The sequence below is a fragment of the Polyodon spathula genome, chromosome 13 (genome assembly GCF_017654505.1).
Source record: "Polyodon spathula isolate WHYD16114869_AA chromosome 13, ASM1765450v1, whole genome shotgun sequence".
Lineage (NCBI taxonomy): Eukaryota > Metazoa > Chordata > Actinopteri > Acipenseriformes > Polyodontidae > Polyodon > Polyodon spathula.
This window is the reverse complement of record NC_054546.1, coordinates 585,285-605,356: the sequence shown is the minus strand read 5'-3', so window position 1 is coordinate 605,356 and position 20,072 is coordinate 585,285. Positions and strand designations below refer to the sequence as shown.

At 39.1% G+C, this 20,072-nt stretch overlaps 1 protein-coding gene across 1 annotated transcript; it reads right to left on the bottom strand.

Annotated features, from left to right (window-relative positions):
* Positions 1-3,673: 3,673 nt before the first annotated feature.
* Positions 3,674-12,261, bottom strand: mat1a (methionine adenosyltransferase I, alpha). The gene is made up of 9 exons (XM_041269001.1): positions 12,046-12,261; positions 10,134-10,211; positions 9,588-9,710; positions 9,377-9,489; positions 8,833-8,976; positions 7,472-7,690; positions 6,841-7,023; positions 6,055-6,188; positions 3,674-5,643 (listed from the first exon to the last, which is right to left on the bottom strand). The coding sequence occupies exons 1-9, from the start codon at positions 12,134-12,136 to the stop codon at positions 5,541-5,543; spliced, it is 1,188 nt and encodes a 395-aa protein (XP_041124935.1). The 5' UTR covers positions 12,137-12,261; the 3' UTR covers positions 3,674-5,540.
* Positions 12,262-20,072: the final 7,811 nt, after the last annotated feature.

The following is a 20,072-nucleotide window of genomic DNA, read 5'->3' as shown; positions in this document are numbered from 1 at the left end:
TTAGCTTGTCATCTAGTGGATATTGTGTGTCATGGCAGGTACATGCAGTTGTAGATACATGCAATACTTTATATGGGAGAGATATCCAATTATATCCAGCTTTATACAATAATTGAAAGCTGTGCACCCTAAGTCTGCAGGGTCTATGTTAATTTTGAAACTGAAATATAATCATTTGTAATTCAGTTTGGTAGTTTTAGGGTAGGCATGGCATCGTGACCCCTTTTTAATTGGTATCTCATTCCTGCTGCAGCCGCCGTGGGAAGTCAGAAAGTTCCCTACAATTGCTATTCTTCAGAAAGCAAAACAATAACAACAACTAATATTACACTTTTGAGATATGAGCTTTCATCTGGATAGTGTGCTGGACTTTAGTCTCAACGTGTTGGAAAGTCACTTGTAGAGCAAATAATTAATTGAGAATGAGTCCACAGAGAAGACTGAATTACATAATACATCCGTGTTCATGTTTAAGAGCGTATGATGCGTGTAGGGGGTCTGCTTGACATGGAAGTGTATTCTTTGGTGATAGATCATTTACTAATGTAACTCAGTTTATATACTGTAGGAAAATGTACAGCTTAAAATATGGAAATATAAAATTATTAAAAGTGTTTTTTTTAATAAAAATAATTCTTGCTACATAATTAACACATTACTAAGCCATAAACAATGGTTGTAAATCAAAGCAATAAAGTGTAAAGCTAGGTTATATAGGCAGACAAATGCAAAATCACTAGCTTATAAAAATGTGTACAGTTTGCCATCTGTTGATTTGATAAACTGGCAAAAAAAAACAACATTTTACTACCAATATACAGTGCTGTCCACATCTGATACAGAAAACATTTATTATAAAATGCTATCAGTTCTGTGGTTGTAAAAACTGTATGCTATTTTCAATTTTAATATTCAGGTACAATAATCAGGTAATATTCAGAGTACAATAATCATAGAAACAAGATGAATCCAGTCTTTTTTATAAGGATTATAACAATTACCAAACAAATCTGCTCCCCTCGACAATTAGAAAGATTATTCATGCATTGCAATCAATGGAGCAATGAAAAAAAAATGTTTTGATGGGTTTTACAGCCTTGAGGACATGCTTTCATCTTAAATTGCTTTATTCTATTTCAGGCAGAAATACTACAGTGCAGAGTAGATATTATACTCTCTAGCTATTATGTAAAATAAAAGTCTGACATTATATATAGATATATATTTAGAGACCAATGGAGAGGAACCATGTAACTGTAGATTCTGAAATTCTCTATAGCTTACTCTTAACGACTGGATAGTGCTATTGCTAGTGGATTGCATAGGAGTCTAATGTCCAAGGTAAATCGTTCTGCAAAACACCGAAGTAGCTGCATCACTGAAACAGGTCTTGTTGGATTTAGATGTAATGACTTTGCTGGCTTTTGACAAATATTGACAGTTTTTGCTGTTTTGGATCGATGCCATGGTACGTGGAATTGAAAGCACGCTACACAGCCACATTCATGTTTGTTCTAGTTGAATGCTGCATGTGTTAATATTGATATCCTGTGCACTGGGCCCTATTTCAATTATGTGGACAGTAGTGGATCTAAACGCTTACTTCCCTTTAACTTTGTATGAATCTTGATGTCTTTTATTTATGATTTATCATCCTCTTGTTAACATGGCATCAAGGCAACATACAATAATAGTGTTTGGTCCTTCTAATGATGTCAGAGTATTTAACATTTGCAAGACATTCACCAGCTCTCCCTTTATATGATAGTAATCACATCTTTAGTTTTGCAGTCATTATTTTTCTTCAATACAGCCTTGGTGTGGCAAGAAGATATCCCTGTATTGGGCATTGCCCATCACTCAAATAACATGGCAGTGAAATTGCACCCCTGGTTCATGGCAATATGTAAGGAGTATATACTGCAGTGCCTGTGTGTGTCGTGTGCCGTCTGCAGTCTGCAGGCATTGCCCTTGTTTTGTGTTTACAAGTCCTTTATAAAGACCAAGCAGTTCTGGCTGGAAAGAAACCTGTGCTTTGACTCTGAGATGTAATAAAACTGCCTGAGCTTGTAACTCAGCGGCAGACTTCAGAGTACAAATTCCCTGTTGCAATTGATAAGTTTCTTTACGTTTTAATTAAGAATTCCATTTGAAAATGAAAACAATAATTATTATTGCTTCGTGTTTTTGCATTAATCACACGTTTGAAGGAAGGTGCTTGCAAAGGTGAACCGATATGTTTAATTTTAATTAAGTTAATAGCTTTACGAAAAAAAGGAGAATTGTCTGATATGTAATATGATAACTGCGTATTTGACACTCAAAATGACAGTGTAATCAGAGTATTTAGCTACAGTACTCGGGGTGCCATGTGCTAATTAAAAAAGAAAACAAAGACACTTTAAAGGTCAAGTGACTTCTGACACTTATCCTTTTTTCCAGTCTATAATGATCATTTATCAGCAGTCCAGATAACTAGATTTAAACTGCAGTGTATTTGTTGTTATTATACACACAATTAACATCAACCATTTATAAAAAGGAGGAGGAGGAGGCAGTGGATGCACACAGGGTCAGACATGTTAGTTTAGAGCAGATGAAATGATTGACGGTGTGCTCATTATCCACACATGAGGCACTCACTGACCTCATTATGATCTCCACTCATGCCATCCTCCTTTAACTCATTAACAAGGCGTTAATTTGCTGCTTCTCTACACTAATTATCAGTTCAAGTAAGGGTCTAGTTAAGTAATTGAGCGCTCAGTTGGTATGAAAACCAGCCGACACAAGGGGTCCCCAGAACGGAGTTTGAGAAGCCCTGCTGTAGAGGATTATTTAGCAGTGACAATAGTAAATACAATGTGCTTACCGGCCTGTGTGTTAGTGTCAATGATCAATAAGCAAAAAAGTAACACTCCACTGATAACCTTTCTTGCCATCTTTAGCCTTTTGAGTTGTAACACAGTCTAAAGGTTATGGGAAGAACCAAGCTGCTACCACAACAGAAAGGGGAGGTCTATTTTATTTACGCTCTAATTTTTTTCTTTGCTTGTCAGTTGAACGGCCTGGTTACACACTGTGCTGCCAGGAAAGAAGGTGGCTTGAATTCTGGAATTTCCTCTCCACAGCCCCACACAGTAACATCTCTGTTTAAACAATGTTGCAATCATACTCTGTGTATGCTGATAGTGGAAACTAACAGATCAAATGCACAGTATGTTCATCTTTTTGCACAATATATGTAAGTACACAATTGTATCAGAAAAGGGTTAGGGTGAAGGTTATATCGTGCACAAAAATGTGCACATTAATTACATTGTAAATATGCATAATAACATTGTAATTATGTGTAAGTACACATGCATTTACTAAGTAACTACTGGGTAAATACACAGTAATTAGAGAGAATTAGTGTAAAGAGTTACCGTAAAATGTTTTGAGATTTGCTAATGTAGCATGAATTAATACCATAACTGCAAATCAGCTAATCAAATAAAGCTATGGGTCTCAAAGTACTTTGTAATGAAATAACCTTGTGTGCAGATAATACCCAGTACCCGTGTTGTGGTTCCGCTTCTTATTTTTAAATTCAAGTTGAATGCTTCTGCAACTGTTTTAAGTTAAACTTTTAAGTTGAACTATTTAGCAAAATGACTCAAAGACACAAAAATAAGATGAAAACCTGGCATTTATTGTTTCATTAGGTCAAAGTTTATTACATTGACCACAACAAATGTTATCATTAAAATATTCATTGCATTTTCATCCCCAACAACACTGCAGAAAGGCAGGCAGGCCTGCTGTACGTTGCCAGCTGCCACCCTTCCAAAAAAACATCCAGGCTCTTTAAAATCATGTATTTTGCAACATTCATTAATCAGCTCATTATTTAGTCACAGATAAGCAACACAGTAAGTTACTACTTATTTAAATAAAATCACATTAAATGATGACGTTTTTTTTTCATTGCAGGTCAAGATAAGAGCTTATGTTGTACCTAAAGGTAACTGCCAGTTACATGCCTTCTGATCACACCAGGCTTACTCTGCACTTCAGCCCAGTTTTTAAGAGCGCATTAGTACAAACAAGCATTGGGCTGGACAGGGTGGTGGCATTTCCAGTGCATCGTGAAATTAGAATTCTCCTGCCATCTGCTGCAAAGTTTTGGTGATTTAATGATTTGACACCAATCATATATTGCAACCCAACAGACCATAACTGTAGTTACTTTAATAAAGAAACTCTATACAAACTGGAACATTGACATCACAGATATCAAGAGCCTATTCAGTACAGCAAGTGAGTTTAAAACAATTATGAAAACGCACTTAAGACTTAAAAGTTGAAACTTTGTAGTTTGCAGGTAAACTAATCTAGGTGAAAAAGGACCCATGTGACACAGCCTATGCTACACATACTGACATAAATGTATCGTTGAAAATATCAAAGTGGAAAGATAAGGAAGCCAAGAAATATAAAGGAAATGTGCTTACACAGCAGATACCATCTATATTCTCAATATTGTCACGTCTGCTGTTTTGAAAAGTCATTCTTAAACACCAACCCTGATACAGGTCTATTTACAAACTGGATTCAAACATTTAGATAACAGAAGATGTGCTTTCAGAAGCACTAGAGAAGCAAGTCAAGGTGCAATGCATGTGTATTGTGACAGCACCACTGACCTATTCAATTGAACAGGGAAAATGAAAAAGTCATGTTTGACTTCTTATGCATGCGGAGCATTAAAAGGTATTAAGGTAGCACATTCCCAGTTTACTGTATTAGCACTGGACCCTGCTGGGTGCATTGCAGACTGTGGGCGCGCATTGGGTTTGCAGTGGTTTGAAGCAGCCATGTCTTTTTTATTTGCTCTTTGGATCTGCTGTAAATGCGCTCCTTGAATCTGTTCCTTATGTCTCCAATACTAATGTATGATTTACAATACAATGCAATACAATACAATACAATGCAAACAATACATCCAGAGGATCACAAAGCACTCCAAAAAAAAAAAGAACCCAATTAAAACATGAAATAATTTACATACAATGGTTTGTAACATTTATATTCATTCTGTACCCTGAAGCCAGTGTCCTAATTCTGAAACTAGATTTCCTTCTTGCAGCACTTATTTCTTGTTCACACCCAACGGCACCACCTTCCCTAAATTGGCCCCAATGTGTTTTTTTAACCCCATGAAAGGACAGGGCGAGGGTGATTGCTACAGAAGCAAGAAGGAAATAATTTTTGTGTTTGTTTGTTTTTTTTGGACAAAATAAAAAGCATGCACGTTATTGGCAATCACTGCAAATCATATTTGATTCATCAACATGTGAGCTGCAATTACACGTCCTCCATATGCTTTAAAAGTCCTGAAGAGCAGGAGCTCATTTAAGACTGTAGTAATAGTCTGGAATCACACCCCTGTGAGTCTCAGTGGAACAATTAAAGAATGGTGCTGGTGTCCTACATTCACCACTTTTGAGTGACAGCTGATTTTCTCCCAGTGAAGTCTTCCAAAACTATGAGTCATATCAAAACTCCATTTTCCTGGGGACTTCCCATGGGAATTCCTTCCTTCCAAAGTGTCCATAGCACGCTGTATTTTGATAGATTGGTTTCTTCAGATCCAGGTCCCTGCAATTTGAAAAGTAAAACGCAATTATACTAGATACAGTAGTGTGTACATTTATTGGAACACCTGAATATCCTGTATCCTTTATATACCTACATGAATGAAAACCTCTGGGTGTGAGAGTTTCGATTTTATTGAGGTGTTGTAATGCATTTGCACACTATTATAGGTATGTGTGTTTGCACATTTTATATGTTGTATATACACACCATATATATGTGTGTATATATATATATATATCTATATATAGTATATATATATATAATATATATATATAATTATATATATTCTATAATAGATGTACAGGTGTATACATTTTAACACATTTAGGGATTCTGACTCCTGGGTGTGGAGGCACCACATAGAGTATACACAGTACCCACTGAATTTGTCTTTAAAATCTTTGGCTTTACCTGACAATGACACCAGGTCGGAGGTCAAAGTTCTTGTGTAGGATTTTCAGCAGCTCTTTTTCAGACTTGTCAGAGGATCCATACGTGAAGAGAGATATCGACAGCGGGGTGGCGACACCGATAGCATAGGAGACCTGCCAGAGGGCAAGTTAAACAAACCCGATATAAACAGTGACTGCGAGTCGCTTCAAATGAGATTGCAGCAGTCCTCGTACTTTACTGAAGTCACTCCATGTCTACCAGTAGTGGTAAATGCAATGTGTATAAGTAACACTTTGATGCCACTGATTATCTGAGAAAAGACACTCGAGGCTTACTCAGAGCGATTGCAGACAGCTTAAAAAACAAATGGTAAAATTGCAGGAAAAAGGATGTTGAAATGTTAGCTTAGTAGTGATGTGTTTGTACCGCAACGTTTGAATTTACAGGGTGGCGTGAGGAGACGGTGTACTTGTGATGTGGGGAGGTCAGGATTGTGTTTCTAACACAACGTTTGAATTTACAGGGTGGCGTGAGGAGACGGTGTACTTGTAATGTGGGGAGGTCAGGATTGTGTTTCTAACACAACGTTTGAATTTACAGGGTGGCGTGAGGCGATGGTGTACTTGTGATGTGGGGAGGTCAGGAATGTGTTTCTAACACAATGTTTGAATTTACAGGGCGGCGTGAGGAGACAGTGTACTTGTGATGTGGGGAGGTCAGGAATGTGTTTCTAACACAATGTTTGAATTTACAGGGCGGCGTGAGGAGACAGTGTACTTGTGATGGGGGGAGGTCAGGACTTACTTGAACCAGAACTCTCCTGCACAGCTTGGCGTTCACCAGTGATTTGGCCACCCAGCGGGCTGCGTATGCGGCCGAGCGATCCACCTTGGTGTAATCTTTACCAGAGAAAGCACCACCACCATGGGCACCCCAGCCGCCATATGTGTCCACGATGATCTTCCTCCCGGTCACGCCAGCATCGCCCTGACAAACCACAAATAATACAGGCTATTAAATATATATATTCAGAGAGTTCCCTCCATTCTTTAATTGACTCCGATTTTTTAACAGAAAAAATAAATTATGTTAATGTTACAAAATGAAAAACAAAACACACTGAGAATGCTAAGAGGACTTATATACACACACATACACATCTTAGTTGTTTTGTTCTAGTTTTGTAAAATGATCAGGGTGTTTTACCTCTTTCAAAAAACAGGAGTTCATTAAAGACTGCAGGAAACACTTTGAAAATCTTGTTTATTAACTCTGTCTCTCTATAACAGAAAAAGTTGTCTAAAGAAGTCTATGACATCTGCATTGCAGTCACAGTTATCCACAATCCAGTCTTACAATGAGTCAGGACAGGAGTCAGCATAGCCCCGTGACAGCATTGCAATGCCTTCCAGGAGCTCTCCTGGCTGCGGCTCACCTGGGGTCCTCCGATGACAAAGCGGCCGCTGGGCTGGAGGTGGTAGATGGTCTCCTCGTCCAGGTACTTTGCCGGGATAACCGCCTTGATCACTTTCTCCTTGAGGATCTTCTGCATGTCCTCCAGATTGATGCAGTCATCATGCTGCACGGAGACGACCACGGTGTGGACTCGCTCAGGGATCACCGCTCCCTTCTCCTGCCTGTACTGCACAGTCACCTGGACAGCAGCAGGGACACGTCAGCACCGGTGAGTTCCAGAGACACACTGCATTTCAAGCAGCTGCTCGTAGTACATAAGTATGTTAAGGGTCTCTAGCACTGGTCAGAAGAGATACTGATTTCACTTAGGATTGCACCAGGACTCTTTGTTCTGGCTATTGCTATAGAGCCTAAACTACAATGATAAAAAAAGAATTAAGTAGTACATTTGGTACAAAACACTGTGCTCTGTAATGCTGTTGTTTAAATCCAGATATCGCTCCACATTCACTTGTCTATATATTGTTTTCACCTATAGTTTTTAAATAAGGCAAAATGAAATAAAGAAATCCTAATATTTTAGATCTGAAATACTCATTGCCTCAGTACTGCAGAGTTTTTAAATTTTGTACAGTATTATGGCTTTCACAATTCACTGAATCGGACTCGGAGACACTGAAGTGTGAGTGGCCGGGATGTTAATTTCGAAGAACTCAGTACTATTTTGCACAGCATGGGAACAAGCTGCTATGAAGGTTTCTGTTCCCAGTGAAAATGAACAGGTGGGGGAATCAGTTTACACTCTGCTGCCTGCTGACGGGAGGGGTGAATTCTGCTTCACTCTCAAGTATCACTCCAGTATCACTTTGCAAGCTCTGCCCAGCCCAGCAGTTTTTCTTTTACTCACTGCACCCTGCTGGCTGCTTTCACAGACTCTGACTGGGACTGCCTTACCTAAAATAACAGTAGGGAGTCCCACTGATATGCAGAATGAAGCATACACGTTTGAACTGCTATACTGATACTGCATGCTAGGTGGAGGCTGCTGTTTTAATTGCTACAATGTTCGAAAAGAGCCAGCTTAATGTATTAATTCCAAACCAAACTTGAAACATGATCTCTCCACTATGTAACAAGTACAGTAACATTAGCTATATTGAATGAAACAGGACAGTGCTGTTATGCGCCAGTAGAATTTGATATTTAAGAAGGCCTAGGAGGGGGACAGTAGCCTGTGTAATACGTCAATTAGAGATATGTGTTGGTACTCTAATTCTGAAGCTGTACTCTGCAGAGTGCAAACAGCCTCCCCTTGTTCATGAGGACTATCTGCTCTGCCTCCTGCTTTACTGTGATGTCAGCTGGGGGGGAGGGGGTTACCTGAGTTTTGGAGTCAGGGCGGAGCCAAGGAAGGGTGCCATTGCGTCTCAGTTCTGACATTTTAGAATTGAGTTTGTGTGCCAGGATGATTGTCAGGGGCATGCACTCCTCAGTCTCATCTGTGGCGTAGCCAAACATTAAACCCTGCGGGGGGAGAGAAGTAACACAACTTGCATTTACAATGTCATACTTTTAAAATGAATAAATAACGCATTTCACAAACTGTACTCATTGTTTTGTAAATATAAAACAGGTGTAAATTTATGGACATTAAAATGTTTACAAGAACCTGACAAATACCCAAAAGGGAAACGCGCAAAAACAAAGCTTTCCCGAAACTAAGAAAACTCTTCAGATTGTTGTCAAGCTCTACCAGGGCTTTGTGCAGGACAGTGGATTCATGATGGTCTCAATCTGTGGTGTGAATGGTTCCTCCTATTAGAGAAGTGTTCTTGGTGTTTGTGCCCATGCCTCTGTGACGGGGTTAAGAAGCTGGTACAGTCTGGTGAAGGCTGTGCTCAGGGTGCAGCTGGCTCATCATTACCTGATCTCCTGCCCCGATATCTTCCTCGTGTCTGTCCAGGTGGACCCCCTGTGCAATATCAGGGGACTGCTGCTCCAGAGCCACCAGCACATTGCAGGTCTTGTAGTCAAAGCCTGACGGGAGCACAACACACACATTTTTAATACAGAACAAAACGTTCTACAATTCAAATACGAAAAAGCAATCCCAGCCCGAGGCTCTTCGTTCTCACCTTTTCCTGAATCGTCGTAGCCAATGTGTTTGATGGTGTCTCTCACCACTTTCTGGTAGTCCACGTTAGCACGAGAGGTGATCTCTCCACAGAGCAGGACCATTCCTGTCTTACACACCGTCTCTGTCATGCACAGATGAGAAGACATTAGAGTTAGGGGCCTGGTTATGAAGATATGTTTTAGAAGTGTATTGCTGATTCTTTGTACAGAGTTACCTATATCTACGGGGTTTTTTTTATATAGGAATTTAAAATAGCAACCTATTGATTAGCATTAAAGGTTGCCACAGATTCTACTTGCTTAATAACACTTAGCTTGAGGTCTTGCCTATTTATTTTATTGCTGAAGGAATTTAAAGCAGGCAGTTGTAACTCACATTACCTTAGGATTACATTTTAATTATGCCACAACTTTCAATAAGTAACACATTACAAAATAAGCAACAATCGTGAGATGCATAACTGGTGGTTTTATGCAATGTCATCATAATTCTTTCATTTAAAAAACAAACAACAAACTTGGACTGTATTCAATCTCATACCCACCACAAGCCACCTTTGCATCTGGGTCCTGCTTCAGATGAGCATCCAGCACAGCATCACTGATCTGGTCACATATCTTGTCTAGAAAAAAAAGAGAGTCTGATTAGCAGTACTGGGATACAAACAAAACCAGTAAGAAAGACTTCCTTCCTTACTGTACACGGGAGCCCTGGAGTTGCATTCTTCACTGGAGCACAAGTGTTGTTTAAAAAAGCATTCAGACAAATAAGTGTGGCTTTTGGCCATGCGACCTCCTTTTCATATGAACAGTCTCAATGCTGCTGAAGGCACTGTGCAGCAACAGTGCAGCAACACCAGACCTTCTGTGAGCTGCTGAGCTGAAAACGCTGATTGCACACTGTGTACCAGGAAGTAAATACACAGTGTCTGCCGGCCTTTATCGACTCTATTCATACTGTCAGGACACTGCGAGGTGGAGCAACTTTGAAATAGAATTGCATCAGAAAATGAAACAGCCTTGACAACACGTGGGCCCTGCTGCAGATTGACTTATTTACCTGTGATGTGCAGGAAAGGAATGCTGGAAATGTATGCAGAAATTCTATATGATAACTGCAATATACTGGCAGATACTGTCATGCGAGCCATGCAATACAGTATTGATATGAGCTATACAGTAGCTGATCCACTCAATTGTTAATCCATTCAATTGTTACAATCGGTACAGAAAGAATATTGTCTTGTCATCTCCCCATATGTAATGTCAATGTAAAAATATAATCTTTATATATATATATATATATATATATAATGTGTGTGTCTGTGTGTGTGCAAATGTTGTTCTGTTGTTGTCCAGCTCTTTGCTTGGAATCAGTTACATTGTCCAACCTTTAGTTAAGCACATGGTGCTTCACTTAGACCTCAGATAGTGGCAGTCATGGCAAATCTTATTGCCTTGTATAATTAATAGTGCACATTTGTTAATGACATGTATTTGAACATGCATTCGTGTTTTTGTATTGGTTTTTTAACTCAACTGATATTAATGCAAAAAAAAAAAACATCACTTAAGAAAGTTAGACGGCAGGAGCATTGGCAGAGAAGAAGGTGTGTTAACACATGTGTGTGTGCTTGCATGTGTGCAGCCTGGACTGCTGGAGGAAAACAATCTGTAATTCACAAACTAGCAATGGATTAGGGAGTACATTTCTAGTTACAATTTGATCAACTTTCCATGCTTGCAGCCAAGCCCGACAGGGGGGTGAACAGATTAGTAAAATAATCTTCCACTAACAACTAATTCCCCTTCCACCCCTCGACTCTTCTGGGAAAGCACAGAAATATATAGAATACAGCTACTGGGGGACAAGTGCTTTATAGCAGCAATGCACGTGTCAGAAGGAAGGCATTTTTTGTGGCAGCTGTTTGCAAGCAGTGTCACATTGCAAAAATCAGTAAGCGAGGGGTACTCTTACTTTACCTTAATATCTTGACTAGAATAGCAACTGTTCTGCTATGTGTACAGCTTTTAAAAGACTAGAACAGCGCAAACCCTGAGGTAGATATGGACAATGTCAAAATAAACAACTACCGTGTGACAGCGTGTACTGCAAAAGTCACAGCAATACTGAAACGTATTCTTAAACAATTAAAAACCCTGCTGTGCAAGTGGGAGATGCTTTAGCTAGGAATGGCTGTACTGTGTGTGTCAAGTTTACATGCCATTAAGATTTCCAGGACAGGTGCTGGAATTCTCATGCAGATTTCTTTACATGCGTTAGTGAGCACTATTGTTACCACTGTAGATAACATTATGAAGCCGTACATTACAAATGTTACACAGTTTGAAATCATGTAGTCCTGTATCCATGACTCTATAGTCAAAACACACAATACAATATAGATGAATGAAAGCTTGCATCAAGTACAATGAAGCCAATAGTTATTCACTCACCTGGATGTCCCTCCCCAACAGATTCTGAGGTGAACATGAATGACCCGTCGTCATGCTGGGAGTCAAATAACCCATCCACTGGACCATTCATTGTGAAAGGAATATCTATTCTGTATGAAGAGTAATAACAAAAGGCTGTCTGTCTACTGCAATGCAAACAGAAGTCTAGGCTGCTGTCTGTGCCCTGGCTGCTTCTTACAGAACTTCAGGGCTCAATGCAAAGTTGCTCCTATATATGGACAAGTGAAAATGCCCATTCATCATGTGAGCTGGTGGGAGAGCACATTTCTGAAAAGGGGTGGGGCTGAAACTTTTGAAACTCAACACTCCTTCCTCCCACCCCTCCCTTTGGTGTTAAGAATTGCTATAGTGTTTTTAAGTTAATATAACTAACGCTATGATTGAGTTTCAGCGGTTGATTTTATTTCCAGTTGATTGAATTCCTACTGTCAGGCTATCGCTTAAACCCCTCTGCCTACTGTGATCCCTTTTCCCTATTTCCAAGCTCTGTGATTGTGTGGTGAGGGAGGTGGGCTCAGGGACTGCTTTCCAGTGAAATGATGCAATCAATGCGTGTGTGTGTAGGAGCTTGTTTGACGTATAGAGCTGACTTCAGTGTTTCTCAATTTGAACATCTGTAAACATGTTGCACATGAACATCAGAACATATATCATCTGTCATCTCTGTGGGGACTTATGGGGATATACATATATAGTACTTTTTTTTTTTTTTTACACACATGGTCTAAATTGACTTTTCTTGTACAGTAATCTTAATATTTAGCTACTGTTACCAGTCCTGTAATAGATCCACATGGCAGCTCAGGACAGTGAATCTGTCTTACAAACACAGGGTGACACAGCATCCCTTCATCAGCACAGCAGTGGGCATTCCTTCAGTAAAGTTCGGTATTAGTCTTGTTACACATCATTTGCCTGTACTTAGTAATTTTCATTGTCAATCAGAACAAAGTCCTTTTAAAGCAGTAGCACACCTCTCCTTATCTCCTTAACCATTGTATTCTCTACCTCTATATCGCTCTCATTTCCAATGACCCCAAAGGCTCAACACAGAAGAGTTGTGTTGAAGAACATGTGCATGTTGAGAAGAGTTTTAAGACATGGATAAAAAAAAAAACCTGGCCTGCACCTTGTGGGAATAATGGAATGTAATAACGGGATACTTCATATGGAATGTAATAACGGGATACTGCATATGGAATGTAATAACGGGATACTGCATATGGAATGTAATAACGGGATACTTCATATGGAGTGTAATAACGGGATACTGCATATGGAATGTAATAACGGGATACTTCATATGGAATGTAATAACGGGATACTTCATATGGAATGTAATAACGGGATACTTCATATGGAATGTAATAACGGGATACTGCATATGGAATGTAATAACGGGATACTGCATATGGAGTGTAATAACGGGATACTTCATATGGAATGTAATAACGGGATACTGCATATGGAATGTAATAACGGGATACTTCATATGGAATGTAATAACGGGATACTTCATATGGAATGTAATAACGGGATACTTCATATGGAGTGTAATAACGGGATACTGCATATGGAATGTAATAACGGGATACTGCATATGGAATGTAATAACGGGATACTGCATATGGAATGTAATAACGGGATACTGCATATGGAGTGTAATAACGGGATACTTCATATGGAATGTAATAACGGGATACTGCATATGGAATGTAATAACGGGATACTGCATATGGAATGTGGGTATGGAATAAAAAAAACTTCTTGTTCTTTAAAAAAACATACTGTTTTGAGTCAAGTTTGTGCTTGAAATTGTTCCAATGTCACACTATTCCCTAATCAGCTCTGGACAAATAAGTTTGGTTTTCAAACAGGAACGCCTTTGTTTAGTTTGGCATATTTATGTCTGTGGAACTTACCATGAAATATGGATATTGGAAAGCCTGGGGATGGGATTTCAAACAAGTGGTAAATATGTTGCAGAGCAGGGAAATTACAGCAAACCAAATCATTCCGGTTTCTGACAAGATAATTCAAGGTTATCTGAAGCAGTTAACTGTGAGTGTGTGTGTCAGAATAACAAATAAATACAATAATATGATGAAACAGTTTTAAAATACAGCCCCTCTGTAAACTGGAATTTGAACGTGTCATTGTTTACTGAAGGAGGTTAGTTGAGAATTGTGAACTCTCAAAGCAAACTGTTCTCATGTTGTAGAATCACAAAGACAATTCGGGCTTTTTGACGAGGAGTCTTTATCAGGGTCTGCATGTGTTACTAATTTTTCTTCCATAGCTATCACTACACTTTTTAAGAAGAAGGATACAGCATCCTGTTAAAGTGGATAAAGTTAACAATGTCTGAATACAGACATTCTACTGACTTCTCCCAGGCTTTCACAGACCTAGCATGGCCATTTTCTTAAATGAAAATAAGTTTTGCTATAAAATGTGGTTCTTTCGAAACTGCCCATTTGAGATCGTCATAGCGAATGGAAGTGCCCAGAAGATTGCTGGGATTATTTCACTGGCTAGAGCCCCACTAACATTCTTACCTACAGTTAGAAATAATCATCAGGCTGCTTTAGTTATTTATTTAGTCATTTAGATGTGGATAAATTAGGCTCTTTATGGGTACACAGATTCACACAGAAAAATGTAGAATTGTTAAAAGACAAAACAAGTACACTGTATATGCTGGCAGTGTATCTACATATATCAGTATGTATTTTCATATTTAAAGAGTCAGGTAAAGTCAAATATAAATACACTTTAGCTAATGAGTCGTCTTAGTGTAGCTTCAGACGAGTGTAGAATTCTCAACCCACCTAAAACATGAAACAATTAGATCAATGATTCTATAATAAAACAAAAAAACATGTGAACACGATAGGCTGAATGCTGTTCACACTGGCAATCTCAGTTCAAGGGTCGTTTTTACTGGAGCAAATTGTTCTAGAGCTAAATTAAGCACGCTATACACACAGAAAAAAAAAAAAAACACCCAAGTGAATATCTGTCTTTATACATATCTTATATAAATAATATAAATATATACAGGCTATAACCTGACAAATAAAATACCAGGAGAGAACAATACTGCCTCGTCTGTTATAATTTGTAATACGGTGAGGATGGTGTTGTGCTTTGTACTATAGCTGACAGGAACGTGTGCAGTTAGAGAATCCTTTGAATTGACAGTGGACAAAGGGGAGAGTGAAAGCAATGATGCAAAGGCATGTTCTCATTTCTTTCAGGTATTGCATCACTCAGGTGCATACAGTTGCATGGTTTATAGTGGATTCCCTTTTTTAAAAAGGCTTTGCAGGCTTCTTTTTTTATCATGCTTTAAACATGCTTCACTGCAATTCATAATGTTCAGGTGTGTGTTCAACAAGCCAGTACATTCTCAAAACAAGGTCCCACAGTAGGTGGGGTGGAAATCCCAAATGCCGATTGGCCAGTTTTCCAGACACTCCCCTGCCTGTGTCACTGTGGTGGGGGGGGGTGGATCGTTCCCTCGTGACAGACTTGCGGCAACTTGGAATCTGTCCTAAAGTGCGTGTTTGAAATGTAAGACTGCCTTTGACAGGTGCCAAGTTAATGAACAGTAGTTCGCTGACACGCTGCCAGAGAGTGGGACACAGTGGTATATGTGTGTCTAGCATGTACAGTATATGGAATTTCACAAAATCCTGAGATCTCCCACTGATGAATCTTGGAACAGTCACTATTCTAACAATAAAATAGCAGATCCTGACCATCTTCCCAACCCTCCAGCATGGTATTCACTTTTCAAAGTTACTGCAGATTCATTCTATGGGCTGAAATGTTCTCGCATGCATACCTCGAGAATTCATGCTGAATTTGGGGGGAGGCGCTTTATAACAACACTTGCGCCGCAGGCAGGATTCATGATCTGCACCCAGTGTCAACACAAATAGTGAACTGTTCATTCGAAGCCTTGGCACAATGTGTTCATCCATGGAGAAAGCGTGTGTTATCACTGGGGATGTTAGATCGATGTGCATTGAAACACTACCATCTAAAGTTCTTTTTCTCAACACTCTCAGAACTTTTCTACTGGCTATATATTCATCAGACAGCATTGCTGTTTGTGTGTGGGTGAATTCAGCCTACAGTCTTGTGCCAGAACATTGCACCAACACCTCTTCGTCAGTGTTGTTATGGTACGTTCAACAGTGCTTGTCATCGTCGGTGCTTGGTTTCATAAAACTGTGGGCCCTACACTCATTTTTTAAAAGACTCATTTATTTTCTCCACTGACTGGAGCTAACAAAACAATTCCATTTATATTCTCCGTCATGTACATGCATTCACATGTTCCACTTTTCTTTACATTGGTCAAAGAAATGTGTGCTTGCAAGACGTGCTTTCAGATTGTCTTGCACTTCCTCGGTCATTTTACCTGGTGAGTGAAATGGCCCCCACCCCTGCAGACCTTCCTTCCTGTCAGTGCCAGTAAGCAGCTGCTTCCCCGAATGCCTGACCCTAAAGACAGAGGAATGAAAGCAGAGACACACTTCCTTAAAAGGCGAGGTAAAGAAAATGGAGCACTTTCTTTTACCTAGTTTAGAACCAGATGTTTTGAAATACAATGAAAATAGAAAAGATAACAATTTGCTATAACACGTGTTTGTTTGTTTTTTTTTTTAAATGAACATTTAAAACATGCATAGTGAATAAAAGTGCATGACAAGTGAGATTTCTAAAATCACTGTGTTATAACAACAGCTTTTAGAGAGCTGGGAGTTTATTCTCATGTGTATTGTTTGATCTTAAAGGACACTTGCAGACAATCTTAAACAGCTTGAAAAGCATGAGCCAATCAAAGAACTGTCGGGAGACTCGTTCTGGATATACGTTAACCAATATCTGCTTTCAGCCATTTGCAGTATAGCTAATCTTGACTGCAGCAGCTGTCAGGTTCTCTGCTTATTTATTATCAGGGGGTGGGGTACACAGTCTGCAATGGCAGGCAATCTGTTTCATTTTTTTAGAAACTAAAAGTATGTACCTCTATAATTTGTTTATCGTGGTATTCCGGTTCTTAAGGATTTATAACAGAGAATTTTAATTTTTTTGGGGATTAACTGTCTTTCTCAAAAAACGTGAAGAAATCTAAATAAATCTAAATAAAATAGAAAGTTTCTGGGTACTTACCTGTCAATGACATCCTAACAGGACAACATCACCTCCAAAAAGATCTCCAAGGACTGTGTGACCTTCTCCGAGCAATCCTAACACATAACCAGGGGAATAGGAACTGAACTATCCTCAGGCAGTAAGGAGACAAACGTGTCCTTTTCCTTCAGATATTCATGCATATACATGAACAGATGAATGCACCACTGATGGCTTTCTTCACGGTTAATGTGTGTTTATTGTATTGGTTTCCTGAAATACTGCAGGCCAGATTCTCAGTGTTATTGTACTTCCAACTGTCATTCTCACAACTTCGTCTGAAAGGGAAAAACATGAATTACAATCAGTGCCAGCAACAGAAATCAGTTTTTAAGTCACCCCACCCTCTCTGCTGTAAAGGAAATCCTGGTGGTCCACCCCCCTTTGGGCAGCACTGATTACATTTTCAAAAGGAATATGAAAAAAAAACACTTTTGAACTATTAGGTGTGTTTTTACTATCATGTGAATGAGCACTTGGAATACAGCTTTGAGGTGCAGCCCTGTGTCTATGTATGTGTGTGTGTGTGTGTGTGTGTGTGTGTGTGTGTGTGTGTGTGTGTGTATATATATATATATATATATATATATATATATACACACACACACACACACACACACACACACACACACACACACACACACACACATACATATACAAGAAGATGAAAACTCTTGTAGTCGAAATGTGTTGTGGACATGGTTGCATGGTTTAATAAAAATTAAATTAATTTTAAACTTCTGAGTAGTGTGGATCACCAAGAAAAATCACAGAGTGCAACTAAGTTTTGGCTCTACAGTTCTGAACCATAAGGAAATAAGGTTTGTTTGACCATTCCCGGCTGGCTGGCGTGAATCGACAGAGACAATTGCTTGTATTATGGACATTACCTTATATTGGTCAGCAACTCTGTGGAAACTGAAGCATTTCAGTACGCAAAAGGTTTTTTTTTTTCTTCTTTGTTTTGGATTGTTTGTATATTTATATGTGGCATCAGATTTGAGCTAAGCAGAGTCTTACATTATATATCTACAATAAAATGACATTTCCAGTGGCAGAATTGGAAATTGGGGTCGACTTTCCAAAGAGTTGTGGGACAGAGCTGGTACAAGCCAGCTAATAAACCAGACAAAAATAACTAAACTATGTTTAATACCATTTAGCTATCCACCACTACCTTGTGCAGTGTCCCTTTGAAAGTTTAATGAATGCTTTCATGTTTTAAGGATAAACTTTTGCATGTTGCTAATTATCAGCACAACCAAAACCAAAGTGGAAAAATATGAGTAGCTCTAATCTATTCCAAACCACTGTGTTCCAGCCAGGTCTCTGGATATATTGAACACCTACAAAGGGTTCCAATAAACTCTTCAAGATCTGTTTGCAACTAGGCTCAAGGCACAGAGAAAAAAAAACTGCACTCTGAATGCAGTGCTGGTAGTGGAGGCTGCAGCAAAGGAAAGACAACTCCCCTGCCAAGTATATGTTATGTTCTGGGTCATTAGAGAGTACCACAGGGTCAGGGCTACAGCGGCAGGTTGCACGTTTCCCTGTCGGCTTTCAGCTTCACAGATACTAGCATGTGCCCTGCTCGTGTTGGGCTTTGTTGAAGCGCTGGCACAGCGGTTACAATCAAGTCAATGTGTGTAGTGATCAGAAGTCAGTGAACTGTGAAGAGCCGCTCCACGTTCTTAAAACAGAAAAGCCAGGGACTCGGTAGATATGGAGTCTGAACCCTTTGCAGTGCAGTGGCAAGGCTATTGGATTCTGTAATAAGGTCCACTGACAAAGATAGCATGGTATTTAAATGTTCGTATTTTGACATACCAATGATATTTTAAAAATGAACCAATACACACTAGCAATCCAGCACTGTGCCATTTTTCAGGTATATATTCAAAATTAATCAAAGCTAAGTATACAGGTCAACAGTGTTGATGCCAAGCATGCACTAAACTGATCTCATCTGAAAAGAATATGGCCGTTGTGTACATTTAGTTTCATTACAGTTTTCAAAGCTGCAGTATCTGTTTTTATATCAGACTCATTTAGGGTTAACAACATGTTCCCAAAGTGCAGGAAAACATTTACAAAAAAGATGAGAGGAATGCAGAGGGGAGTAGCAGCTTGCCTGTCCATACCGATTGGTCACTGCATTTTTACTTGGGAAAGACAATCACTCTTTCTTGATATAGGCTGTCTTAAACACTGTTTTATATATATATATATATATATATAGAGAGAGAGAGAGAGAGAGAGAGAGAGAGAGAGAGAGAGAGAGAGAGAGAGAGAGAGAGAGAGAGAGACAATTTAAGAAAAACACTGCATTTAAACTAAAAAAAACATCCATAGTCTAAAGTCTCTCCACTATTGAACAATAACAAATACTGTTTTGAACTTTTTAATTGGATTGGCATTTGTCAAAGATGTTACCAGTTATCTATATAAAACCAGTCTCGTGTAAAGTGTGAACAGGTGAATTACCGCAACTCTCTGTGCTTGCATAACCTGCAGAAAACCAAATATTTACACAGATTGCTTCATTTTACGCCGTAACTTACTTCGAGAGATTGAACGTTAATAATTAAGTAAATCAAGGCATACACTACACATATCACGTGTTTCTAGTGACTGTTTTCATTTTTTGAGAAACACTTTTTTTTTTTCGAGTCAGAGAACCTTTACAATGAAATAGAACGGAACCTAACACGTCGGTGTCTGTTTTTTATCCGGAGGAGAGGGATGATTGTAGCGCCGCACCGTCTCTATGGATACTAACATACGCTTCCGGACGCATA